This window comes from Giraffa tippelskirchi, chromosome 7, assembly GCF_054371585.1.
Source record: "Giraffa tippelskirchi isolate mGirTip1 chromosome 7, T2T-mGirTip1v1.2.pri, whole genome shotgun sequence".
NCBI lineage: Eukaryota > Metazoa > Chordata > Mammalia > Artiodactyla > Giraffidae > Giraffa > Giraffa tippelskirchi.
This window is the reverse complement of record NC_137281.1, coordinates 37,355,549-37,383,148: the sequence shown is the minus strand read 5'-3', so window position 1 is coordinate 37,383,148 and position 27,600 is coordinate 37,355,549. Positions and strand designations below refer to the sequence as shown.

Below are 27,600 nucleotides of genomic sequence, written 5' to 3'. Positions count from 1 at the left end.
AAAGGAAAAGAAAGGAGAGAAGAGGAGGAGGGCAAGAGGGGGAATGGGGCGGAGAGGGGCGGGCCCGAGCGCCACCCCCCCACCCGCCGCAGCCCTGCCAGCGTCCTCCCGGCCCAGCCGGCCACATCTGGCGGCCGCCCTCCCTTGTTTCCGCTGCATCCAGACTTCCTCCGGCGGTGGCTGGAGGCTACGCATCTGGAGCTTTAAACATAAAAAGGCTTTGCCAGGACGGGGCGAGAGCAGGCGGCGGCGGAGCAGGCTGGGGGCCGGGCCATGCGCTGCTGAGCCGGGCAAAGCCGAGGAGACCGAGTCGAATAGCCCCTCGGAGCGCAGCGACGCGCGGGGGAGCAGGCGCCAGCCAGGCGGCGACGCGGCCACACGCACCGAGCCAGCCACCCCCGGGCGACGCGCGGGGCCCGGGAGCGCAATGACCGAGGCGCGAGTGTCCCGGGGCGCGCTGGCCGCCCCTCTGCGGGCGCTCTGCGTCCTGGGCTGCCTGTTGGGCCGCGCCGCCGCCGCGCCGTCGCCCATCATCAAATTTCCTGGCGATGTCGCCCCCAAAACGGACAAAGAGTTGGCTGTGGTGAGTCGCAACGCTAGCCTCATCCAACCAAGTTTAGAGAAACTTTGGAGCGGGAGGAAGGGCCTCCCCTCCCCCCACCCCCACGGTGGGCTTACAGCGTGGGGGAGGGGCTTCAGTAAACCGCGCGGGGTGGTCTTTGGACCGCCGAAGGGGGGCTGGTGGAGCTGTGGTATGAGGAGAAGGCCTTTGATAAACCGCTTGGCAACTCTCAGGACCCAGAGCGGGGGCGCGCCACCAGCAGGATCGGGAACCGAGGTGCTATGGCAAACCGCTGGAATGGGCCCCTTTTGCAAATAACAAGGACATTGTCCAGGATCTGGGATTTAGCAACAGGGGGGCGGCTTTGTAAACAACTCTTGGACACATCTGGGGGGCTGGCTGACAAAGCCAGTTGGCCAGCGTCCTGGGAGGACTTTGGCAAAAAGCCTGAAGGGGTCTCTTTTGCAAACAGTAGAGGATCCTTGAAACCCCTGTGGGACTTAGGGAAGAGGTAGCCTTTGACACACAATTTGGATAAAGCTTTGCACACGTGAGGGTGGGAGCTCCGGGCACAGCAGAACTTTGGCCAATGAACGGGAACCTTCTGCACACATCTGGAGGGGGGCCCTTGGACCAACCTCTCGGGGGTCCTTTTGGGAAGTATTTGGGGCCGATGGGAAACGACCAGCGCATCTTTTCTCAGTGGCTCAATGAACAAGATGGTCAACGAGGGTCAAGGGTTGGACCTCAGAAAGTTTCCTCGAACTTCTCCAAAGGAGTCGGACGACGGAGGGGGAGAGCTGGCCAGCAGGGCGGAGGGAGGGGAAGCACGAGGGCCCCGGCGCGTGGGGCGGGGGCGGACTGAGCCCGGCTCGGGTGGGAGAGCAGCCAGGGAGCCCTCCCTCCTGGCCGGGTTCCGAGCTGCGGCTCAGATGTTTTGTGAGCGCGCGCAAGAGCGCGCGCCTGGAGCGAGGGGCATCCTGGCCAAGAGGTTGCACAGCAGGGATGGGGGCAGCGGAAGGGCACTCCCCCTCCCCCTGTAAGCACCTCGGGCTGGGTCTGGACCCCTCAACACGCTCCTTCCAGCGCACATCTGCCCTGTTAATTGCTTCAACCACCTTTTGTTGTTGTTGTTGTTCAGTCGCTAAGTCAACCACCTTAGAAAGCCCTTATTCTCCCCAAACTGTCTAGGACAGGATGGTCACAGCCTTGGCCACCTGATCACCCGGGGAACTCCTTCTCAAGCTATGACACCACCCCTGCCCCTTTTCCAGCATCCACGTCTCTGCCTTTTGTGGACAAATGGAGCTGGTCTGCATAATGATGGGGCTGTGGTTGGGGGTGAAGGTGAAGCTTTGGAGCATCAGTCACAAAGCTACCTGGATCCCCACACCTTCTACAACCTATGGAGGTCCATGTTGCCCAAAGGCATGCAGTGGGGGTTGTGAGAAGCCAAACTTAGACCACCTGACTTGAAATCAGGGGAGTGCACTAACTACCTGGCCTAGTAAATCTTGGGCAAGTGACCTCTCCAAGCTTCTCCTGTAAACTGAGGGTAATAAGGGTACCTGTCTTGGAGTTAAAGGAGAGATAATCTTAGGAAATTCTCTAGTGGTCCAGTGATTAGGACTTTATGTTTACACTGCAGTGGGCACGGGTTGGATCCCAGGTGGAAGAACCAAGATCTTGTGTGCCTCATGGCATGACCACAAAAAACAAATAAAGGAAAATGAAGGAGAGGTAATCTTAGACACTTTGAAGGGTACCTGGGACATGGAAAGCACTCAATAAGTGTTAGTCATTGTATGTTATTATTATCATTTATTATTAATATTATTATTATACCCTTTCTTTCCTCTTTCCTAACTACCCTCCTAAACAAGGTTAGGGCCCCATTAATAAGGTCTCCTGGCTCTCCCCACCATTCCTATCACATATTTAATTTTTCATTTATTTTTGATCCGTCAGCCTCCCTATACTGGGCTTTGAACTCTAGAAACTGAGACTAGAAACATCTGTCATGCTCACCACTTGACCCCTGGCCCTAACACTGGGCTTGGCACCTGGTAGGTGTCAAAAAGTATTTGTCAAATAAATAGATGAACTGATTGGTCTCTGACCCCCTGCAAGGGACTGTTGGTTTTGGCCTCCATTTGGGCTGAGCCAGCTCCACAGTCCCGGAGGGACAGGGCTGTTTTCTTTAGGGAAATGGCAGATTCAGGATTTGAACCCAGGTCTGTCTCCTGCAAGAGCCTGGGGCACACAGCCCTTATAAGAAAAGTGAGGGAAATAATCCCTATGTCATCAGCATTTTGGTGGATTAAAAGAGATGATGGAGGTAAAGAGAGGTGGTGGAAAGGTAACAGTTCTAAGCCTGGGCTCTGAAGCCAGTTACTTGGGTCCCAATTCAGTTCTGCCATTTGAGAGCTGGTGACCTTGGGCAAGTTTCTTAACCTCTCTGTGCTTTAGTTTCCTCTTCTGTGTGATGGAGATAGTCATAATGTCTACATGATAGAGGCTATGAGCAGTTTTGTTTTGTTTTGCCACACTGCACAGCGTTGGGGGGATCTTAGTTCCTGGACCAGGGATCAAACCCATGCCCCCTGCAGTGGAAGCAAGGAGTCTTATCCATTGGGTTACCAGGGAAGTCCCTACAGTGAGCATCAAATGAATTAACACATGCTGACATCAGTACCTGGGCATATAGTGGGCACCCAACATGTACTCCCAAACCACGCTCTCTACAGTTTGTATGTCACTCAGCTAATAGGAGTGTGGGGCCATCTGGGAGCGTGTATGTCACTTAGCTAGCAGTTTGGGAACCTGGGACTCTCCCCAGTGCCCTGGGGTCCCTGATTCTTTTGGCCAATACTGAACTGAACTGAACTGATACCATCCTAACATGGCTGTTTGTGCTGGGGTCCTTATTTCTTCCAGCAATACCTAAACACCTTCTACGGCTGCCCCAAGGAGAGCTGTAACTTATTTGTGCTGAAGGACACCCTGAAGAAGATGCAGAAGTTCTTCGGGTTACCCCAGACAGGTGAACTGGACCAGAACACCATTGAGACCATGCGGAAGCCACGCTGCGGCAACCCCGACGTGGCCAACTACAACTTCTTCCCCCGAAAGCCCAAGTGGGACAAGAACAAGATCACATACAGGTGCCAAGGCAGGGCTGTGGGAGGCAGGGCAGGCCCTGGTCCAAGGGACACTGTGTCTCGTTGGGTGTTGTCTTCTCCCCACTCCGGGGACCCAGGAGGGATCTTGGGTGGACTTGGCATCTTAAGGAGTTTGCGTACAAAGTTCTTAGAAATGGAGTCAAACGGACCAGGGCTTGAATCTCACCCTTCCTGGCTGTGGGGCGTTGAACTACTTCCTTTTCAGTGCTCTGACCCTTGGCTTTCCACTCTACAAAACAGACTTAAAACAAAACCTTATTTATGGGTTGGTTGGGAAGTCGACTGCATGTATAAAGGGGTTTCACAGTGTCCAGCACATACTGAGAGGGGGTAGCCATTCCCTTCTCTAGAGGATCTTCCCACACCAGGGATCAAACTTGGGTCTCTTGCATTGCAGGCAGATTCTTTACCATCTGAGCCACCACAGAAGCCCATAATCAGTGCTAGTCATTGTCATTATTAAATGAGGTTATTGGGGTGGGTAATGAGAACTTGATGATTGGTTGCTATTGATAATTGGGTTTTATGGTATAGAGTGGTAACTGGTTGTTAACTGGGCTGAGAGCTCTGTTCTGTAGGGCCCGTGCTGCACTCCAGGGATGACATCTCTGCCTCTGCTGGGTCCCGGAATGCCCTGTTTACTTTCCTATCCATGTGGGTTGATCTAAGGCTCCGAAGGACTTCAAGGCACTCTGGTGGGCTCTTCTCCCAGGAAGCTCTACTTAACATGTACACACATGCCTGCATGTGCATCCACACTCATGCACACACTCATGCAGACATACCTGTCACATGTATGCACACATTCACACACCTGTGCACACACACACACCGTTGCACACTCACACACAATCACATATACCCACCCTTGCGCACATACATACACACTTGTAGGCCTAGGCATATTCACATGCCTTTGCACACCTGCATACACTCACATACACTTTTTTCACCTCCAGGATCATTGGCTACACGCCTGATCTGGACCCCCAGACAGTGGATGATGCCTTCGCTCGTGCCTTCCAAGTCTGGAGCGATGTGACCCCGCTACGGTTTTCTCGGATCCATGATGGAGAGGCTGACATCATGATCAACTTCGGCCGCTGGGGTAGGCAGAGGAGGGGTGCAGGGGGATCAGTGTAGAGACGGGGGCAATCTGGATATTAGAGAGGCACGGGGGGTCTCCTTTCCAGCTTAGCTAGGAGGGCAAAAGATGCAGACACTAGAGTGGTGTAGACTGGAGCAGACACTGGAAAGCCACATTGATGGGAAGTGGATGATCTGACTCCCTTGAGGTGGTGTGAAACTGAAAGCAAATGGTCTTCCCACACTGTCCAATATGGTAGCCCCTGGATCCTCAAGGTCCCTTACTCTTAAATTAGTTACAATTAATAAAATTTAAAATTCAGTTTCTTGGTCACACAAATTTCAAGTGCCCAGTAGTCACATGAGTCTATTAAGTTGGACAAAGAACATTCCCATCACGGCAAGAAGTTCTGTTGGATGACACTCGTAGACACTGAGGAACTCTAGATATGAAAGTGGGTCAGATACAATGGACCAGTGTAGACTTGAGAGTAAGCAGAATGGACGCCGGGGTCTAGGGCACCATGTGGGTTGGGGTGGGAACACAGTAGTGTAGACCCGAGGGTAAGCAGTGTAGACATTGTGAGTGGAATGTAATAAGGGGAAGTAGCACAGGAGACAGTGCAGGTATGTGGTTAGATGGTACGGCCCTGGGTGGCAAAGTGGTTATGAGGCTTAGTATTGTGGCCAATGGGAATAATATGACTTGAAGAGAGGTGATATGGCTAAGAGGGGATGTGAAGGTAGTTGGTATAGACCCTGGAGACAAGGAAGGTGGTGGCAAGGAGACCGGTGTGGCAGTGTAGGTATGTGGGGAGGTGTAGTGTCATCGGCAGCAGTGTAGACGATGAAGGTTGGTGGTAGAGATTCTGAGGGCTGTGTAGACTTGAGGGAGTAGTGTAGACCACAGGATGCTGACAGTCAAGTCAGCAACACTACTGGCTCACTGTGTCCTCAGTCCTGGATAACCCAACAGGGTGAGGGAAGGGGACAGAGGGTAGATGGGCTGAAGGGCCCCGACCATAGATGAGATGTGGCTGGGGTTCAGCCCCCAGTGGGGTAGCTAGAAGCTGAGATCCAATGTGTTTCAGAGCATGGAGATGGGTACCCTTTTGATGGCAAAGATGGGCTCCTGGCTCATGCCTTCGCCCCGGGCCCTGGAGTTGGGGGAGATTCCCACTTCGACGACGATGAGCTGTGGACCCTAGGAGAAGGACAAGGTAAGAATATGACCATCTACATGCCTGAGCCGCCTCACCGATTTTCTGCATGCCTCCCTGTCACCTAGCAACGAAGACTGTGGCTTCTCTGGCAACTGTAGACCCCTCCATCTGCTCAGATGGGAGGGGGAGGGAGGTCACACACCCCGATGAGTCACAGTCCTGGCCTCCAAAGAAAGGCCTAGAGAGATTCACCCTCCACCCTGTGTGGCTCCTCAGTGGTCCGTGTGAAGTACGGGAATGCTGACGGGGAATACTGCAAGTTCCCCTTCCTGTTCAATGGCAAGGAGTACACCAGCTGTACAGACACGGGCCGCAGCGATGGCTTCCTCTGGTGCTCCACCACGTACAACTTTGACAAGGACGGCAAGTATGGCTTCTGCCCCCACGAAGGTGAGTGTCCTCCTGGCTTCAGGCCTTGACCCTCCCAGCCTCCACACCCCCCAGGCCTGGCACTGCCAATCAACCAGTGTCCCCTCAACTTCCTTCAGCCCCCACATACCAATTTGAGCCATCACTGTGCCCTTCTCACCTGTTCCATTATTCACTTAATACTTTCATTAAATCGATTCCTCTTTTAAGTTTCACCATTAGCAATATTTTCGAACTCATCAGTTTGATGTGCTAATTATTTTTTCTAACATACATGAACTTAGAATGATTTAAATGCCCAATGGGTCTCTTGAGAACTACTTTCTACCCTCTAGCAGAATTGGAGGTTCAAGGGTTGAGGAGAGCCTTGGGATGAATCAGGAGCCTATCAATGGGATTGGTACTGAGGCCGGTACCCAACCTGGCTTGGGGACACCAACCTGAGGGATTTCAGCCATTGCTTCTGTTTCTGATGCTGACTCTGTGTGTCTGTGTCTGGGGGCTGTTCCATCTGCCTTTCTTGGTCTCCATCTATCTTTGCTTGTGGCTGCATCTCTGGGTCTTGGCAAAGGCATTAGATTTGACCTAGTATTTACGTGTGTGTTTTTGTCAGTGCTTGAGACATAAGCTTTAGATATTTTGAAACAATGTAGAGGGAAAAACTTTTTAAAGGGTGAGGGAATTGACATACACACTCAATTCTTTTTAATTTATCCTTGACATACTTCATAATCAGAAATCATGAAAGGACAGCATATATAACCTTATACTCTTATCAAATCATCATGTTTAATGATTCAGGAGTTTGAAAGCTGAGAAGATGTGGAGAAAATGTGAGAAAGTCCAAAACCTTTTAAAATACTTCTTTCTTTACTAGTCGATAAAGAGTCCTTGCTCTATAGATACCTCTGTCTTCTTAGCTGTAATTTTACACGTTTGTGAATCTTTCTGACTTTATCGCTACTGAACCCTAAGTACCAGCCCTGTTGACAGAAGGAAAGAAACAAAGAGCTAGTTAAATGTGTTCCTGTTTACGCTTTTAGTACCCAAAACTCATGCAATACTTTTTATTAAGTAAGAGTTCAAGGCATTGGCCGTTAATAAGTCAGAAATATTTAAAACCAAAAATACTTGATGTATCTTGCATTCCCCAGTAGGGATTTGGATGGCATGAACCTCCCATGTGTCAACCCCTGTGTTTAGAACAGAATGTCTTGATAATAGAAGGGAAACAGCTGTAATTCATAAGTTGAGGAAGGGTTTTTCTCTGCTCTGGACATTAACCATTTTGGCTTGGTCCTTAGCCAGATGTAAGTACGCACGACATGCACGTGTTTGGGTCTTGGGGCAGAGGTTCTGGTTACTCAGCCCCTCCTGACTGCTGAGTCAGTGTCTGCTTCTCTCCATCCCTTTGGGAGGAGATGGGGGCTTCCTGGGTGGTAGAAATGCCGCTGATGGGAGGCCAAAAGTGGAGACTGGTCTCCATCGAGGTTAACACTCTGCCTTTCCCATTTCGAGGCCACCAAGGCAACTTGTCTTCTCCATCAGTCCTCTTGTTTCTGGCGTTCCAGGAGAAAGTCACTGGGTTGGGGAGAGGGGAGCATTGAGGGTAAGGGGCCCTGAGACTTGTGGGGGTGGCCAGGGACTGGGCTTGATTCTGGCCATGGTGGAGTTAACGGGGGCTGGTGAGGTCACCTCTGGCACCGTTGTTCACAGATGGTCCTTGTTACGCACTTGTGGTTTTGCTAGTTGGCAAATCCAAAGACACACCATTCTGTAGCTTTGGGTGGATGAGGGTGCGGGGCAGCAGGGGGAGAACCCAAGACAGACAAGCCCAGACTCTTAATCCCACTGTCTCCCCTGAACCCTCCAGTCATGGCCCATGTCTTGGAGCGGTCAGAGTGGGAGCCTGGGGTGTGTATTAAAAGGTTCGCAAAGATACCACCTCCCCCTCTCGGCCTCCCTCTCCTCTCCCTCCTGCAGGGACCACAGCATCTGGGAAAATGCCTGGGGTTGAAAGGAGGTGAAGTTTTCTCTGTGTGCGCAAGCGTGAATGACAGAGTGAGGAAGGGAGAGATGGAGATCAGTGTGTTTCATAGTTCTCAGTTACAACCCTCATCCATTTAGGTGACCATGAGTAGTTCTAGAGCCAGCTTTCTTCAAACCTCAGTTTCCCTCTCAGTCAAATGGAGAGACGGTGCCCTCCTGCCCACCTTGGATGATACATTTAGCAATCTGCAGGGATGCAGGCATCCACCAGGCAGAATAGACGGTGACCCTGGGGCTGGGGTAGGGCTCTGGAGGCCCCCACTATGTGCCAGGGGTTAACTATTTTATTGCTGGGGCAGAGGGGGGTGATCCATCAGGTCCAAGGAAAAGGATGGGGCTGGCAAGGAAGGAAGGAATATTTACCCCCAGAAGTTCAGAGAAGCAACAGTTTACCAACCGGTATAGATTTTTTTTTTAATATTTTACCATTGCTACAACTTCCCTGGTGTCAGTGAGCAGGTGGGCAGCCAGCTCTGCATCCACACAGGTGCCCAGTGGATGCTCAGGTTGGTCTCCCTCACATTCGCACCCTCCCCCTCTCTCCTGCACCCCAGCCCTGTTCACCATGGGCGGCAACGCCGACGGACAGCCCTGCAAGTTCCCGTTCCGCTTCCAGGGCACGTCTTACGACAGCTGCACCACGGAGGGCCGTACGGACGGCTACCGCTGGTGTGGTACCACCGAGGACTACGACCGTGACAAGAAGTACGGCTTCTGCCCAGAGACTGGTGGGTGTTGTGCCTCTCCCCACCCTCTGCTAGCACACCCATGAGAGCGCCCTCCCCACCCCGTTTCCCCAGAACAAGGGGGTGCTAGGCAGGATGTTCAGCGGCTGGCCCAGCACGGACACCAAAGTCAGGACAGACGTTGGGCACCCACCGCCAGTTCAGCTGAATTGGATGCTGATGCCTAAGTTCGGGCCCGCCCAGGACTCCCTCAGAATGACCTGCACTCTCCCAGCCTCCCTGGTCTTTGTCTCTTCCTCTTCCTCATCTCAGAGTCTCTCTTCCTTGCCTCTCTTTGTCTTAGTCTGTTTCTCTTTTGAGCTTTGTTTTTCGGTAAGAACTCCTTCCTTCCCTCCCTCCCTCCCTTCCTCCCTCCCTTCCTTCCTTCCTCCCTTTCTTCAACAGATATTTGCCAATTCCCTGCTTTCTGCAGAGGACACAGGTAAGTCTCCCACTGGACTATGTGTGATGGAGCTCCTGGTCTTGGAAGGGGTGTTAGCACCGTCAGCTCTGCCCGGCTCCCTCTGGCGCCCGCCCCATGGCCCCACCCATGGAAAGCTAATTTAAAAAGCTCTGGAGTCTGGCTGCCTGGGTTTGCATCCCAGCCCTGCCACTTCTTAGCAGCACTACCTAGGCAAGTTACTTAATCTCTCTGAGCGCCAGTCTTCCCATCTATGCAATAGGAGGTAACCTAGGGTCCCTACCACACAGGGTTGTTTAAGGGGGGGCCAGGATGTGAGATGTGTATAAAGCCCCTGACTCAGTGGCCCGGACTGATCGAGCACTCAGTAAGTCTGGTTTGTTAATGTCCACGTCCTGTCGTTGCTCCTGGTGGTGGCCTCAGACCCCCTGCCTTCCGCTGACCCATGTCCCTGATCCCACAGCCATGTCCACTGTGGGCGGGAACTCGGAAGGTGCCCCGTGTGTATTCCCCTTCACCTTCCTGGGCAACAAGCACGAGAGCTGCACCAGCGCTGGCCGCAGTGATGGGAAGTTGTGGTGTGCGACCACCTCCAACTACGATGATGACCGCAAGTGGGGCTTCTGCCCCGACCAAGGTATGAGGAGCCCTGGCTTTAGGGCAGAGAAGCCGCACGTCCGGTCCCGCCCATGTATGGGCGGGGAAACCGTCCAGAGTCCCCACCCACCTCAGCCATAGGCACCGCCCCCTAGACTCCCACCTACCGCGGCATAGGAAGGTGCCTATGGCACCTACCGGTATCTCTACTGCGGACCCTCCCACTCAGCAGTGATGCTGCCGTTCCTGATGGGGACCGCTTCCCTGCTTAGCCCCGCTTCTCTAGGCAAAGAGGTGGCCTCCAAAATAAGACACGATCCATCCCAGTTCCCAATTCCTGGGTGGGAGTCAGTTTTCCCCAGCAGATGCTGCTTTCCCCTCCCACCTCTATACGCCTCCAGGTGGGTCTGTCACACCCCCAAACATGCCAGTGCTGCATGCAGGGAACCCTGCTCCAGAGAGATGATTCTCCTGCGAGACATTCCCACTCCAGCAGAGAGCTGCCTTCAGGGAGCTGGGTGGGCAGAAAAGAGGAATACAATAGGTGCCTCATCCTTGCTCTCCCTACCCTCCACGCAGAATGGGGAAGCCCTCACAGCCCTCCCTGCCCCATGGGCTCCATCCTTTGCCAGGTTGTGAATGGAGGGGTCCTTGTCAGTACTGGGTGCTGAAAACACAGCTGCCAGGGACAGCTCTCTGCCCTCCAAGGCTCACAGGCTTGAGTGAAAGAGTGACCAGGAGACAGGCTGTGACCTTCCTGTGTGGTCACTGCAGTGAACAGGATGCTTGGGGGCACCGGGGAGTAACTCTAGGCTGCAAGGCCCAGTGTCACTGGGTTCAAGGCCCCAGGTGACCAGGTGAGAATGCTGGGCTCGGGCCACCCAGTATTAGGGCAGCCTCTTTTTAAGTTACTTTTCTTCTTTTTTACTCTCACTGAGATGGAACTTGGAGAATGCCAGCTGACAGAGGCTGGCCAAGGGAGTTTTTCTTATCCTCCCCCAAGTGCCATGCTAAGACTTACTCTGATTTTACCTGCTCTGCTCCAGCCTCTATCTAAAGGTGGGGTTCTCCACCTGCCGGAGTGGTTTAAGGCTCCAGAGCACGTACAGTATACTCGGTTGGGGGGAGGGGGCAGTGTATGAGTGTCCTCTTGCTGTTGTGTAGTCGCTAAGTTGTGTCTGACTCTTTTGTGACCTCATGAACTGTAGCCTGCCAGGCTCCTCTGTCCATGGGATATCTCAGGCAAGGATACTGGAGTGGGTTGCCATTTCCTTCTCCAGGGGATCTTCCCCACCCAGGGATCAAATCCGCATCTCCCGAATCGGCAGGTGGATTCTTTACCACTGAGCCACCAGGGAAACCCATATTAGTGTCCTAGGGCCACCATAACCAGATGGCTTAAAACAACAGAAACTTATTCCCTTGTACTTCTGGAGTCATCTTGAAGTCTAAAACCAAGGTGTGGGTAGGGCCATGTTTTCACTAGAGACTGTGTCACTCCCATCTCTGTCTCTGTTGTTATTTGGCAGTGTACGTCTCTAGGTATTTTCTAAGGACGTGGGTCACACTGGATTAAGGGGCCACTCTCCTGCAGTATGGCTTCATTTTAACTTGTAGCTTAATTTATCTGCAAAGACAATATTTCCAAATAAAGTCACAGCCACAGGTATGTGAGGTTAGGACCTGAACGTGTCTTTGCAGGGATGCAATTCAACACACAATCGAGTGCAACGATAGGGTTTGCCCACTGTCTGGCTTGAGCCTGGGCAACCACTCCAAGTGAGCATCTTTTTACTGCTTCCCCTGGGGAAGAAATGGTGGGCCCAAGGGTTTCCTCTTTGGAGACTCTGCAGAGCAGGTTTTGCCCTTGTTCTTTATAGAGAAAACGAAGAGCCAGGAAATGGGATTTTTAAACAAATGGGCCTTTAAGTAAAGGATTTGCCAATGCTGTGTGCTCCCCTCTATAGCACATGTGCAGTCCACATGGAAAGGGATGAGGGGTCCTGGATTGACTCTAATTAAAAGTAAAAGGTACGGTCTGTTAACCCCAGAATTCTCGGAAGAAGAAAACATCAATATGTGCCACTTCCATGCTCTGAACCATACCATGGAAATGTCCTCAAATGTCACCATTGTCGGAGCCAGGCCTGACTACTACTACTTTTTTTTTTGGCTGCAACGAGTCACATGTAGTATTTTAGTTCCCCGATCAGGGATCAAACCCCTGCCCCCCATGTTGGAAGCCCAGAGTCTTAACTACTGGACCACCAGGGAAATCCCCTGGTCTGACTTTCTCTCTTATCTCTCTCCCTGTCCCTCTGCCCCCTTCCCCTCCCTACGGCCCTCAGGGTACAGCCTGTTCCTGGTGGCAGCCCATGAGTTTGGCCATGCAATGGGGCTGGAGCACTCACAGGACCCTGGAGCCTTGATGGCACCCATTTATACCTATACTAAGAACTTCCGCCTGTCCCATGATGACGTCCAGGGCATCCAAGAACTGTATGGTAAGCCTCAGCTTGGGGTCCCTGGGGCAGGGGTTTGGGGAGGTCGTGTTGCTGGGGGTGGGGTGCCAGTGGGTGGAACCAGCTAGGTCTGGGACTGCAGGAGACAAGGGCAGAGTGTTAACCTGGTCTGGGGATATTGCAGCATCACTCCAAGCGGTCCCTTGCACAGCCCTTTCCTTTCCAAATAACACCAGTATCTGAGCCTCGCTTGGCTCCCCAGAGCCATGCTGCAAGGCAGGTGGGGCAGAAATGGACTCTCTGTTTTCTAGGTGAGTCAGCTGAGGTCTGAGAAAGGTAACCTTCTGGCCCCAAGGTCAACGAGGTTTACGCATCCAAGTGAGGTTTAGAATCCAGGAGAAGTATTAATAGCTAAATACAGGATAGAAATTCCCAGCACCTGGAATGACCTTAATGATACAGAAGTGCAAAGCTTCTAGTTCTCCAAGCAATTCTTTTATTTTAACGTGTAATAGGATCAGTACAGCTAGTACCTGGAACCATTGATTTATGTATATTAATGCTTACAATGAGACCAGAGTCTACAAAGTGATTCCATTTTTTAAAATACATCAACGTATAATAGTCCTGGTGGTACTTATACAAGGCTGAAATCGTGAAAATGGTTCTGGAGTGACAAAGTGTGGGGAGCATAGGACTTGGGAAAGAACTGCAGTCGAGTGAGTGGCTCCGGGCTCGAGCATCGCCTCTGCCACTCACCAGCTTCAAGGGATGGAGCCGGTCTTTACCTCTCTGGACTTAGTTTCCTCACCTCTAAACTGTAGCTGGTTACCCTCAGGAGTGAAGGAGGTGCCTGTCACACCCCCAGTGCTGGCCACACAATCTCCCCTCTGACCACTCTGACTCTCTTGTGGGCTCAGGAACCTGGGCTTTGGGTTTAAATCCTTGGGCAGGTCATATACAAAACTTGTCTGGGCTTCAGTTGCCTCATCTGTAAAATGGGAGTAAAGCCGATGCCTACCTCCTAGGGATATAGAGAGGACTGATTCGGGGAATGTTGGGGAAGAACGTTCGTACAAGGTGAAGAACCACAGGATTCTGGTTTCTGTTCAGTCTCCTTTCCAAATCCAGGCCTCATCCCCCTGGCTTCCCTGGGCTGACACCGAGGCCAGAATATTATTCTTCTGACCGTTAGCAGGTTGGGTGGGCCGGTCTCGGGGCTCAGCCTGTGGGGGAGAACCCCTGGGGCTGGGGAGAGCCTGAGGTTGGGTGTCTTCCCCCAGGGGCCTCCCCTGACATTGATACTGGCACCGGCCCCACCCCAACCCTGGGCCCCATCACTCCTGAGCTCTGCAAACAAGATATCGTCTTCGACGGCATCTCTCAGATCCGTGGGGAGATCTTCTTCTTCAAGGACCGGTGAGTGTAGGAGCTGGCTTCCTTGCCCTCTGCCCTGTCTCCATTATGCTCATGCCCCCATCTCTTGCTCAAGGACCCCACTGGGGGCTTCACAGAATGGCCAGTGTGAGACCCATTTTTGCTGCATGTCCGACAGATTTTGGTGCTGCCACAACAGGCACTTCCTGTGCTGTCTCCTAGCCTGTGGGTCTCCTCGGTGTCTCGGCTTCAGTCTGCAGCATGCAGGGATGGTCTGCATGTCATTCCTTCTCCTGGGGTTAGTGGCTACTCGTGACAGATGGCAGGAGAACAAGAGGCCAGATCAGACCACACAAATACATTTAAGGCCTCCACTCTGAGCATACTTGAGAATACTTCACTGAAGTATTCTCAGTGAAGAGAATCACATGGCCAAGCCCATCACCTACTCTTGGGGGTGGTATTGCACAGCCATGTGACATCACACATGGATGTAGATTTCTAAAACAGGGATGGAGGGAAGAATTAGGAACAATGATTCCATGTACCATAGACCTTCTCCTGGAATGGCCTTGACCTCAAATGTTCTATGTATGGGGAACAAGTCACCACAGGGCAGAGAGGTGGTGTCCTTCAGGCTATAAATAAAGGCCCCCACTCAATCCACCAGGGCTGTGATTCACCCAGCTGTCCTAGAGGCAGGCAACAAATCTACAACTACATTAAAGCATCCATCCATCCTTCCTTCCATTCTTCTACCTATCCATCATGCATCTATCATCCAATATCCACCCATCCATCCATTACCTGTCCATCCATCATCGTTATGTATTCATGTGCATCATCAAGTCCTTCATCATCTGTCCATCCATAGAGCATAATAGTTGAGAGAATGGTTCTGGAGCCAGATTGCTTAGGTTAGAATCCTGGACCTGCTACTAACCTGTTGCATGATTATAGGCAAGTTGATTGTGTATCTTCTTTTTACCTCAAATTACTCATCTCTAAAATGGGATTAACAGTCCAACCTATCTCATAGGGCTGTTTTAAGGATTAGATGAGCTTAGTGCTTAGAACAACGCCTAACACAGACAAAGTGTATTCAATCATACTAGCTGTTCTTATTGGCAAATAATTACTTGGCTTCTACTGTGCCAAATCCCATGCTAAGCTTTGGGATCTGGGGGTGAGGTGTTTTGTGCTGTGGGCAGAGGGGCTGCTTAGTGCTTGGATTGTTGTTTTAGTTACTAAGTTGTGTCTGACTCTTTTGCTACCCCATGGACCATAACTCACCAGGTTCCTCTGTCCATGGCATTTCCAAGGCAAGAATACTACAGTAGGTTGCCATTTCCTTCTCCAGGGGATCTGCCCCACCCAGGGATTGAACCCACGTCTCCTGCATTGGCAGGTGGGTTCTTTACCGCTGAGCCACCAGGAAAACCCAATGCCTAGATTAGTGTTCTCAAAAAAAGGTCAGTGAATCTCCCCAACAAAAACCACTTACAGTGTGAGGGTTAAAAGTTTCTACCCCCACCCTTGGGCAGGAATAGGATCTCTGGGAATGGGTCCCAGGCATGTGCATTTAAAAAAATTTCCCCATGAGAATTCCCTGGTGGTACAGTGGTTAGGACTCTGTGCTTTCACTGCCAAGGGCAAGAGTTCATCCCCTTGTCAGGGAACTAAGATCCCACAAGCTGCAAGGCACAGCCAAAAAGAGAAGAAAAAAAAAATCCCCAATGATTCTGATGCACATTAAAGTTTGAGCGCCACTCGTCTGGTTTAGGAAACAGAGGCAGAGAGGACCGTCATGGCAGAATGAAAGAGATGTGACTGCAGAGATATTAGCACAACACTTTGTGGACACATCTGAGTCCAGGAAGGCTCCACAGGTGAAGTGATACCCAAGTGGGAACATTAGAGGAGAAGCAAATGCAGGTGGACGTGATGGGGCTGGCAGGGTGGGAGCGTGGTTGAGACAAGGGAATTGCAAGAGCAAAACTGGAGAGATGCGAAAGTTACTGGCTTATCCCAGGAGGGCGTGGTGAGGCTGAAGATGTTCCAAAAATTCTTGTGAAGGGGGTCCTCTGCTCCAGGCACTGGGCTAGGTGCTGGATGGCGGGGTGGGAGGAGTGGGGCAGATGCCAGTAGGGAGATAGAGGGCAAGAATCCAGAGAAAGATGAGACCCATGATGCAATGAGAAGTCAGGTCCATCAGTCCACGAATGCCCAAACCAGGACATGTAACAACAGATCTCAGTGTGTCCTGCAGCCCTCATTTCGGGGATGGGGAAGAGGTGAGCCCAGGGCACCTACGCTCCAGCACCACCCTTATCTGCAGCACTTCTCCCTAAGGAGGCCTTGACTGCAGCAGGGGGTCTGAGTACAGAGGTGGGAGAGGGTGGGATGCCCAGGCCCAGGTCAGAGCCATTCCTGGTCTGACACATCTCACGGCACTTTCAAAAGGAAGTTGATGAGTGTTTAATGGGCTCCTTTAATTGACCAGTGTTTAAACACTGACCATATGCAGAAATTGGTGCTGGACATTGTGGGGGACTAGAAGGGCAGTATTGAAGGATAATTCAACTCAGACTTTGGAGATCTGGATTTGAATCCTGGCAACTCCACCACCTCTCTGAGCATCATTTGCCAAGTAAGGATCGTGGTACTTTCCTGTATCAGGATGTTTTGGTCACAAGTAATAGAATCCCACCTCAAACCAGTTTAAACAATGGAAAGAAATTATTCCCATGTGGTACAAAGTCCAGGGTTAGGGCTGCTTCCAGGGGCAGAAAGAGGGTCACGGATTCCGTGATTTCTTTGTCCACTACCGTCCTTGGCATTGACTTTGTTCTAAGGTCCCTTGGGGTCACACGATGACTGCCAATGGCAATTGTGGCTGTAAACTTACTTGCCCACATGCAGCAGAAGAGAGACAGAGAGAGAGAGATCTCCAGAAGTGAAATACAAGTGTATGTCTTCAATCTTATTGTGCCAACATAGGACATACGGCCACTGCTGAATCGATAACAGTTGAGGGGGAATGCTAAGGTCTGATAGGATTAGATCAGTGGTCCTCAAACATTGGCATGCATTAGAATCCGCTGGAAAGCTTCTTAAGTCACGGATTACTGGGCCCCAAGCCCAGAGGGTATGATTCATGGGTCCTAAGTGGAGCCCAATAATTTGCATTTCAAATGAGTTCCGTGTGTTGGTCTGGAGATCTCGCTTTGAGAACTGGTAGCTTGAACTCATCAGAATGGGGACTGGATCCATCTATAGGAAAGGAAGGACCATAAGTATGGGTATTTTGTGAGGAAGGATTACAGGGAAATAAATAATAGGTGCTGGGTAGACCACCAAGAGTGCATATTATTTTATAATATTGTAAGGTTGACATTTTACAAGCCACATGAAGTGCTTAGTAGGCCCTCAATAAATGATGGCTCTTTATTACTCCTGGAGGAGGAAATGGCAACCTGCTCCAGTATTCTTGCCTGGAAAATTCCATGGACAGAGGTGCCTGGCAGGCTACAGTCCATGGGATTGCAAAGAGTCAGATACGACTGAGCAACTGAACATGCACACACACTTTATTGCTCCTGCTGAAATGCATGAATCCATCATTTCAATTTGGGAAATGCTTTTGTGTGCCATCAGCTCCTGCCTCAATTGACTTCTAATCTGGCAGGAAAGATAAAACACTTAAAAAAAAAAACTAAACAATCAAACTACTGTTACAGGAACTTGGTGTTGCCAGTTTTGAGAGACTCAGAGCGGGGAGAGCACAGTATGAAGAGAGAGGTAGTTAGGGAAGGCTTCCTGGAGGAGGGAGCAGGAAGGGGCGCAAAGTGGTTGCTTCTCTGCTCTGGCGTCTTGCTGAGGGGACTCTGCTCATTCTCCAGTCCTTCTCCACCCTTCCTTTGATCTTGCCTCTCCCCAGCCCAGCCAAGGAATTATCCTGGGATGTTTCTGAGTGGGCTTGGGGAGGCATGTGTGGTTACAGCTACAGAAGGACTGAAGGTGTGGTTTCCTGTGTCCCCTTCCCCCACCCAGGTTCATCTGGCGAACAGTGACACCACGTGACAAGCCCACAGGGCCCCTGCTGGTAGCCACATTCTGGCCTGAGCTACCGGAAAAGATCGATGCTGTGTATGAAGACCCACAGGAGGAGAAGGCTGTGTTCTTTGCAGGTCTGTGGGAGGGGAGCTTCTTGGCCCTTGGCTCCAGGGGCCGCTGCACCACGATTCCTGTACACCAGTGGGTTCTCCCTCTCAGTTACATATCCACTCTTTCAACCATCATCTGGGAGATTGGTTCAGACATCCAGCATCAACCAGCACTGGCTCACAGAACGAACATTTCAGTAACCTTTTACTTATTTTTCAATCTTTCTGATTCCTTTTCCAGAGGATAGTGACACTTCAGTGCTACTACCTTTAATACCTTCCTAAAGCTAGTGCCTTCGGCAAATGATAGTTTTAGTTAGAATTTTTTAAACACTGATTTGTTTTTATTTTTAACGTTTACACTTATTTCTATAAGCTTCAAAATGAATTCCTTGAAAGCAGAATGTTGAGTTAAGTAGTAGTACGAGGAGACTCTTGTTGTTTAGTTGGTAAGTTCTGTCTGACTCTTTCCAACCCCGTGGACTGTATGTAGCCTGCCAGACTCCTCTATGGGATTTCCCAAGCAAGAGTGGATTGCTATTTCCTTCTCCAGGGGATCTTCCCGACCCAGGGATCAAATCTGCGTCTCCTGCATTGCGTTGGCAGGCATGTTCTTTACCACTGAGCTACCAGGGAGGCCGGTGAGGTGTCTCTATAAGTGGTAAAAATTGAGTTAGGGTCATATGGGCTTCCCAAGTGGCTCAGTGGTAAAGAATCCACCTGCCAATTCAGGAGACACAGGTTTAATCCCTGGGTTGAGAAGATCCCCTGGAGAAGGAAATGGCAACCCACTCCAGTATTCTTGCTGGGAAATCCCATGGACAGATCAGCCTGGCAGGCTACAGTCCATGAGATCGCAAAAGAGTTGACTGTGACTTAGCAACTGAACAACAACAGCAGAGCCATATGGGTAACATTTGGGAAACCTTGTTCCTTTACTCTTTATTCGAGCACCTTCCATGTGCCAGGGCTGCAACCCCTGCTCTCAAGGAGCTCATGAGCCAGGAGGGGAGACAGAAAAACAGGTTGGTAGGAGGGGACGCAGGAAGGGCTGTGGTGGTTAGGGGGGTGAAGGCTGAGATGGGGACATAGGGACAGCTTCCTTGACGCTGAAGGCTCAGACAGCACTGTGGGTGCGTGCTCACCAGCAGACTCCCCAGCTCCTCAATCCCAGAGTGATCAGGGCAGCTGCTAGCTCACAGGGCACCTTTGTGCAAATTAGAAAAAGGTGCCTCTTCACGGCAATCATGGCACTTAGAATCTCTGGCTTGATGAGTGAAGCCAGGGTGGGAATCATTCCCGCTCACCTTGGCCAGGGACCTTCCATGACCAATTTGCGAAGCCTTATATGGAGGCCCCGATTCTGGGCACTGAATCCAGAAGTGAGCAGAATTCGTGTTGCCATTGAGAAAGGCCACAGTGGGGTCGCTGGCAGATTGGTGGTGGGAGGAACAGCCTTGAGCACCTGCCACCAACTCACCCTCTGCTTCCACCCCAGGGAACGAATACTGGGTCTATTCAGCGAGTACCCTGGAGCGAGGGTACCCCAAGCCGCTGACCAGCCTGGGGCTCCCCCCTGATGTCCAGAAAGTGGATGCTGCCTTTAACTGGAGCAAGAACAAGAAGACGTACATCTTCGCGGGAGACAAGTTCTGGAGGTAAGGGAGGGCAGTGTGAAGGAGGGCAGCTCCGCCGGCTGTGTCGACAGAGAGGAGACACTGGCTTTGAGCCTCTTGGGTTGAGTTCAGAGGCTGGTGGGCTGTGGATGCCCCCTCTCTGGTCTCTAATCTGCCAGGGCTTCGGGCCCTCTGAGAATTCACCAAAGGGCGAACCATTCTTGGGCACGTTACTGGTACAGTTCTGGTTAGGGCCTCCTTTCCCGGCAGAAGTCTTTGGATTGGGCTCATGACTGTGTGGTCTGGAGTCTTATGTTTTAGGGTGACTCACTGAAGAAGGGAGTAATAAAAATAAAGATAATAGCTGCTACTCTGATCCTATGTATGAGGTGGGTATTATTATTATTCCCATTTTACAGGTGAGGATATGGGTTCAGAGAGTTTAAGTACCTGGCTTAACGTCACATAGCCAAGTAGTGGCAGGCTGAGATTTGAACCCTGGAATTCTGGCTCCCAGAGAACATGCTATTCTCCACTTTTCTACACTGTACCTGAGGTAGTGGGGTCCCAAGAGATGGGAGTGGTGGAGGCAGGATGGCAGAGGGCAAACACAGGATGAAAACTGAGATGGGTACCCACAGGAGCCAACATCCAAATCTGGCCTCACTGGAAGCAGCAGCACCCTCTGGCCCAGCTTCCACAGGCCCCCTGGCTGTGGGTGCAGGCTGGCAGGAAGCCAGTTTGGAAACATGTAGCTCTCTGCCCCAGCTCATCTAAGGGAAGGGTCTAGGGACTTCCCTGGTGGGTCCAGTGGCTAAGACTCGGTGCTCCCAATGCAGGGGCCCCAGATTCAATCTCTGGTCAGGGAACTAGATCCTACAGCCATGACTAAGAGTTCGCATGCTGCAACTAAAAATCTAGCCTGCTGAGACTGAAAAAGATCCTGCACGCTGCAACTAAGACCCGAGGCAGCCAAATAAATAAATTTTTTTAAAAATAATTTTAAAAATAAAGGGAAGGGTCTGATTCTAAGAGACCACGGTCAGGGCTGAGGACCAGGGAGTCCAATACCCAGGAAAGTTTAGTGAGAGGCACCCTGGATCTCAGGAGTTTCATTATAAATCTTCCCATTTCCTAGATGAGGAAACTGAGGTCCAAAGAGATGAACTAACTTGTCTAAGTTATTTATAGGCAAGTGTGTTGGCCGCCGATTACGCAGATTATAGGATTTTAACTGCTTTTGCCGTCTAACCCTGGGCCCCCGGCACTGTACCCTCGGGGTTATTGGATCAGTGGAGAAGGGGTGGTCTTCCTCTTTGCCTCGTAGCATTCTCACGTTCCTCCTGTGCCTGCATCTGAACCTTTGCCACCCCTGGAACAATCCTGCTTCCCTCCAGAGTCCGCTGTCCTCCCCCCTCCTCCCCACCACCCGCCCCCAGTTGCCCTGCATTCAGAAGCTGTTTATGTCCCCGGCTGCCATGTCAGGGTGGAATTCCAGACATATTGCTAAGATACTTAGCAACTTAAGCTGATTGATATCTCAAGCCTCAGGAAAGGAAATAGCCAGGAAACCACAGTGCTCCGCCCACAGGCTCCGGGACACTCCCGGGCACACGCACGTACTGTGTGGAAAGGCATCTCGGCACAACAGTCGCTCTGCATCCCCAAATCATAGAATCAGAGAGCCCTAGTGTCTTTGAATCACAGTGTTGAAAGGACATTTATTTATTTTATTTTTTTTTTCATTTATTTTATTTTATTTTATATTTTTTATAAATTTATTTATTTTAGTTGGGGGCTAATTACTTTACAATATTGTAATAGTTTTTGCCATACATTGACATGAATCAGCCATGCGTTTACATGTGTTCCCCTTCCTGGACCCCCCTCCCACCTCCCTCCCCATCCCATCCCTCTGGGTCATCCCATTGCCCCGGCCCTGAGCCCTTGTCTCATGCATCGAACATGGAATGGTGTTCTGTTTCACATATGATAATATACATGTTTCAATGCTATTCTCCCAGAATGTCCCACCCTCACCTTCTCCCTCTGAAAGGACATTTATAATCATCCTGCAGCACACACTGTGAATGTCAACATATGGGAACAGATGTGTCCGTGTGTAATCATGAGTATATGTGTGCATGCGCGCGTGCACACACACACACACACACACACACACACACACACACACACTGATGCTCAGGCTGTGCTGGCACCTTGCTGGGTTTTGGGCAGAGTTATCTGCTTTCTCGTCCTTTTCAATAGCAAGCCTACCTGCCAAAGCCTAGATCTGGGATGGACAGCCTGTTCCACAGGGAAAGCTCTGTAAATCTTCCTTAAAAGCAGCAGAACTGAAACATCTATTGGAGGTTCTGGGTGGGGTTTCTAAAGGAGACAAATCTTTTTCCCAGGAGAGGTAGTTAATGAGCCCGAGACACTGGTCCTGGTAGACTCTATAGAGGCCCAGGCCTCCTTTCTGGAAAAGGAGAAATTGCTCCAGAATGATACAAGACAAGGAGCTGCTTCCAGCTTAAGCAATCCCAGGGAGTACTCAACCCTTGCTTCTAGAAGCTTTCACTAAACCCAGAAAAATGCATTCAGTATCTCCTATGTGCCAGGCATTTACCTTGGTGCTGGAAGATAGTGGTCAAGCAATAGGCTCTCTCTGGGACTTCCCTGGTGGCCCACTGGTTAAGACTCGGTGCTCCCAATGCAGGGGGCATGAGTTCGATCCCTGGTCGGGGAACTAAAATCCCACGTGGCAAAAAAATGAATATAGCACAGAACTTTTTTTAAAAAAAGGATAAGAAATAGTTGCTCTCTGCCTGGTGGAACTTACAATATCATGAAGGGAAGGGATATAAACATGTACAAATAAAATAGTGATGGTTCTCATGATGGGCCCTGTACCACATCCCGGGGCTATGCATTTCACCTGTATTTCTCACTAAAGGTAGCCACTATTATTAGCTGCGTTCTCCAGATGGCCTCAAGGATATACCTTTGAAAAATCTTGGACACAAATGTCTGTGTTTGTAACACCTACTCTACACTACAGTTCTACAGCCAGAGAGGAGAAGGTCAGAGGGTCACAGAGAAACCTTTCAAAAAGTGTCCCAGCGAGCAGGAAACATGTAGGAGGAAGCTCTCGGGACAGAGAGTGAAGACACGTGGTCCTGTTCAGAGCCAGCATCTTCCGATACCTCCATGCTGTATTCTTCCTGGAGGAAAAGAACTTAGAAGCAAATTGGTTCCCTTCTCTGAGCCTCAGTTGATTCTTGCCCTCCCTGCCTTATGTGGGTAGAGTGAGAAAGAAATGAGGGCAAGTTCAAGGGCACACAGCTCCGAGCCATTGTCACTCCAGAGAATGTAGCTAGAGGGGATGTGGATGGGATGCTGGCATTTTCCCAAGCTGGGAAACTTGGTTTTGGTACCTCAGGTCACAAGGAAGCATGTTAGGTTCATGACAGAGATGGGATTAAGGAAGGCATTTCTGGCCATTCTGAGGGTGATGGGCAGAGGGGGAAGATTCCTGTAGAAGGGGGCTCATAGGGGAAGCTGTTTTTGGCATCTGGGATTGGAGGTAGTCAAGCTGGCTGTGGGGAAGAAAAGAGTCAGCTATGAGGCTGGTACTGGGCTGTCACCAGAATGGGATTCAAACACAGATCTAACTAGAAAATTAGCACCATGAGGGCAAGACTTTATCTTGTTTATTACAATATCCACAGCTACGTAGTGGGAGGCCATTAAATATTTGCAGAATAATAAATAGATGGAGTATAAGTGGAGAAGCAGTGGAATCAAAATGACCCCAGCCTTTTAAAAGTTCTCCCAAAATTAAAGTGAAAAAGACAGATGTTGCTAGCCAGGAAAAGAATATGCCAACTAATACTCCAGGTATTTACACAAATTAAAGGCAGAGCCCCAGATAACGACTTGCCCTGGGAGCTGCTGTTGGGACTGAGATGACAGGAAGTTGCTCTGTGACTCACAGGGCTTGGGCTGATGCACCACCTTGTACTGTAACCTCATGTCCCAGCCGAGATCATTGCCCAAGATGTGGATTGTCAACTCACTTGACAGATGAAGCAGCAGCATTTTTTCAAGCCTATCAGTGATGGGCAAGACCTTGTCTCTGGGCTCCCAGTCCAGTGCTCTTTGTACTGCAGCAGAGATCAGAGTTTCTAAGGGAACTAACATTTCTCAGATACTGTGATAGGCATTTTGCATGTGTTATTCCATTTCATATATATGATAATTAAATATCAATACATTAAATATAGCCCATCTAACAGATGATAAAACTGAGGCTCAGAAAACAATTTGCCACCCTGTAGCCAGATAGGCCTGAGTTGGACTCCCACTTAGAAACTGGGTCCCCTTTTTAAGCCTCTGGTATATAAAATGAGTATTATGGTAGTAACTGTCATAGGATTGCCATAAGGATTGACTGAGAAAGTATATGGGAGGTGAGTAACACACTGTTTAAACGTTAGCAGTAATTATAAGATTGTTTTTACGGGACTGTCCCAAGTCACCTAATGGAATTAGGATTTACCCAGGTTTGACTCCCTGCCCCTCAGCTCCAGTCAGGGGCCTCCCTGAAGGGTTAGAGCTGGCCTCCCAGGCTCACCCAGGAGCCATCAACTGGACCCTCCGGTCACGCTGGGGAAGGGCTGGCCTTGAGGGAGGCCCACTGTTTCACCATGGCCATTTTCCTTGCAGATACAATGAGGTGAAGAAGAAAATGGATCCCGGCTTCCCCAAGCTCATCGCCGATGCCTGGAACGCCATCCCTGATAACCTGGATGCTGTGGTGGACCTGCAGGGCGGGGGTGAGCTGCCCAGGCCTCTGGCCGCTTTCTAGGACTCCCTGCCCCCAGCCAGGGCCCCACTCCTCGCAAGCACACACTCCCTCATTGTGTGGGGAGGCAGGCGGCGCCCCAGGAAAACAAACCAGCCCCTTCAGCCCAGCACTGGGAAGGCATCCAGACCCCTGACCTCTGCTCACTCAGCCGGCTCCAGGCAGTAAGACCCAGAAAGGCCCCTCACAGCTGCGGAGCTTGGAGCCAGAGAGCAGGGAGGAGGGGAGGCCTGCCGGGGGCGAGAAACCTGGGCTTGGTGCCCTGGATTCATTCTGGGGTTTGATCCAGGCCCTTTTGGGTTCCACAGGAGGCCTTGTGACTGCCTCCCGTTAGCAGAAGGATGGCTCCATTTGAGACAGGACCAACTTTGTCAGGCCCTGATGCTGAGGTGGCAAAGATAGCCCATTTGTCCCTATTCCTTTGCTGCATAAAACAACCAAACCAGCAAGGGCTAGAATTTGGAGTTTGGAAACCAGATTCCTGAGGAGGCTTCTGGGAGGTCTCTAGGGCCCTGGAAATGAGTCCAGTTTGGCTTTTTAGAGGAGATTTCAATGAAATTTCACAAAGATGCTTTTTGAGCTCCTATCACATGTTAAGCACATGGCCCTGACTAAACCTCTCACATGTCCAAGAAAAAGCAGGGTACAGCCAGGTGTCAGGTTAAGGATTATCTTCAGAAAGAAACATCTGTTGAGCACCTCCTGTATGCCAGGGGTTTGAAAGGAAGAAAATGAGATCATATGTGTCAGGAGTAAGAAATTCCAAAACCCTGAGGGGCCAAGCTGGTGCATTAATGAGTGAAGCAGGCAAGGCAGACAGCAGGGAGTGATGTGGTCTGTGGAGCATCAGAGAGTACATGGCTTGTTTCCTGGGGACAGCTGCTTCTCTGTTTCTGATGATCTCTGCCCTGCAAGAAAAGAGGAGCAGGGACGGCAATCCAGTAGTTAAGAATCCACGCTTCCACTGCAGGGGGATGCAGGTTCGATCCCTGGGTGGGGAACTAAGATCCCACATGCCACCTGGTTCAGCCTCCGAAAAAAAGAGAGAAAAGGGGAGTAGTGTTATTAGATATTCTGTCTCTTTTAAAAAGAAATGAGAAATCCATATTTTCATATGAAATTTCCAGATTATTCAAAACAAAACAGAAAACTTGTGTGGACTAAATAAAACCCATATGTGGGCCATCTGATAGGGATAGAGTCTCTTGGTTTGCCACCTCTAGGAATGCAAAGTGCCCAGCTTGGTGCTTGTGCTCAGCACAGTACTATTATTTATATTAATAATAGCATATATCATCTCATTTTATCAGCACCATAACCCCTAAGAGGTGGTATCTTTATCCACATCTCAAAGATGAAGAAACAGGGACTCAGAGAGCTTAATTCCTTCCTCCAGCCTCAGAGGGATCTTCTGTGATTTAAAAGTTTCTTCCTAGGGACCTCCCTGGGAGTCCAGTGGTTAAAACTTCGCCTTCCAATGCAGGGGGTACAAGTTCAATCCCTGGTCGGGGAGCTAAGATCCTACATGTCTCCTGGCCAAAAAACCAAAACCTAAAACAGAAGCAGTTTTGTAACAAGTTCAAGAAAGACTTTTAGCAATGGTCCACATCAAAAAAAAAAAACACCCTTAAAAACTAAAAACATCTTCCCTATGACAGGCAGACTTGTAAAGTTCTCAGGAACCTTCTCTGTGCTATAATGTCTGAGAATGGGCTGGTCACAGGCTCTTCCCTTTCTCATTCCAGGTCACAGCTACTTCTTCAAGGACGCCTATTACCTGAAGTTGGAGAACCAAAGTCTGAAGAGCGTGAAGTTCGGAAGCATCAAATCCGATTGGCTGGGCTGCTGAGCTGGCTCCGCCTCCCACAGGGCCTGCCCCTCCATCACCTGCTGCACACCGGGCCCTGAGCACCAGGGAAGGACCCGGGTGGGCGTGGCAGCCCTCAGTTCTGTAATTAATCAGCATTCTCACCCCCACCTGGTAATTTAAGAAACCCTAGAGTGGCTCTGCCCTGTGCTCAAGTAAAGGTGCTGATTGTACCCCTCCTGGGTGTCCCTCCCCCTCCATATCTCACCGGCCCTCCAGAGCCACCCCCGAAGAGATGCCTTGAGATTCTCAATGCAGCCATGCCTTGGGCTGCCTTGGTGCTGCCACGCTTCAGGCTCTCCTCCTTCCACAACCTTCTGCGACTTTACAGCACCCTTGGAGCCAACAGAGACTATGTCGAGAGGGCACTGGTGGCCCGACAGCCTGGCCTGGCATGGGGCAGTGGGAGAAGGGCATGGTCGGGTGACCACCCCAGACATCTGGCCTTCTCCCTGCTGGCTGCCTTAGAACTGTCCCTACATTAGCAGTTTGCTTTGTATGCACTTTGTTCTTTTCTTTGGATCTTTTTTTTTTCTTTTCCACTTTGACATTGCATTTCCTGACAGAAGGACTCAGGTTGTCTGAAGTCACTGCACAATGCATCTCAGTCCACGTAGTGATGGGTCTCCTTGGTCACTCTCTTTAGTTATGTCCCTCCTCTGTCACTTCCTTCACTGGATGGAGGAAAACCAAGCCATGGCTCCCCCCACCCAGCCCTCCCCTCCTGTCCCTTCAACAGTTTCCCCGTGGGAAAAATCAATGAGTACGAATAAAGACACTAATTGAGTGGCTGTGTTTTGCTGGCTGTTTTAGCAGAGCCTAGAGAGGGCCAGCCCCAGCCCCAGCTCAAAGAGGAAACTTAGAAAGTCTAAATCTCTGCTCCCTGCAGGGCATAGGTGACATCTGCTGGAAAGGTCACAGCTGCCAAAGTAATCAGCAAGAGACTCCGGGTGGGTGAGCTGGAGTCCCTCGGTCCCATGGAAAGAGCCGCAGAAGTGTTTCTGTTATTTAATTGCAGGGTCTTGTTTAAG

General features: G+C 50.6%; 1 protein-coding gene across 2 annotated transcripts; it reads left to right on the top strand.

Moving 5' to 3' along the window:
• Positions 1-241: 241 nt before the first annotated feature.
• MMP2 (matrix metallopeptidase 2) lies at positions 242-27,360 on the top strand. Of its 2 annotated transcripts, none has more exons than XR_014060615.1 (13): positions 242-583; positions 3,500-3,726; positions 4,704-4,852; positions 5,922-6,050; positions 6,270-6,443; positions 9,026-9,199; positions 10,081-10,254; positions 12,563-12,718; positions 13,960-14,095; positions 18,107-18,247; positions 19,718-19,877; positions 24,564-24,673; positions 26,448-27,360. XR_014060615.1 is itself a non-coding variant. In XM_081514213.1 (13 exons), the coding sequence occupies exons 1-13, from the start codon at positions 428-430 to the stop codon at positions 26,549-26,551; spliced, it is 1,986 nt and encodes a 661-aa protein (XP_081370339.1). In that variant the 5' UTR covers positions 242-427; the 3' UTR covers positions 26,552-27,360. The 2 variants fall into 2 exon arrangements, 1 of the variants encoding a protein (XP_081370339.1); XM_081514213.1 differs by having other exon boundaries at positions 18,107-18,243.
• Positions 27,361-27,600: the final 240 nt, after the last annotated feature.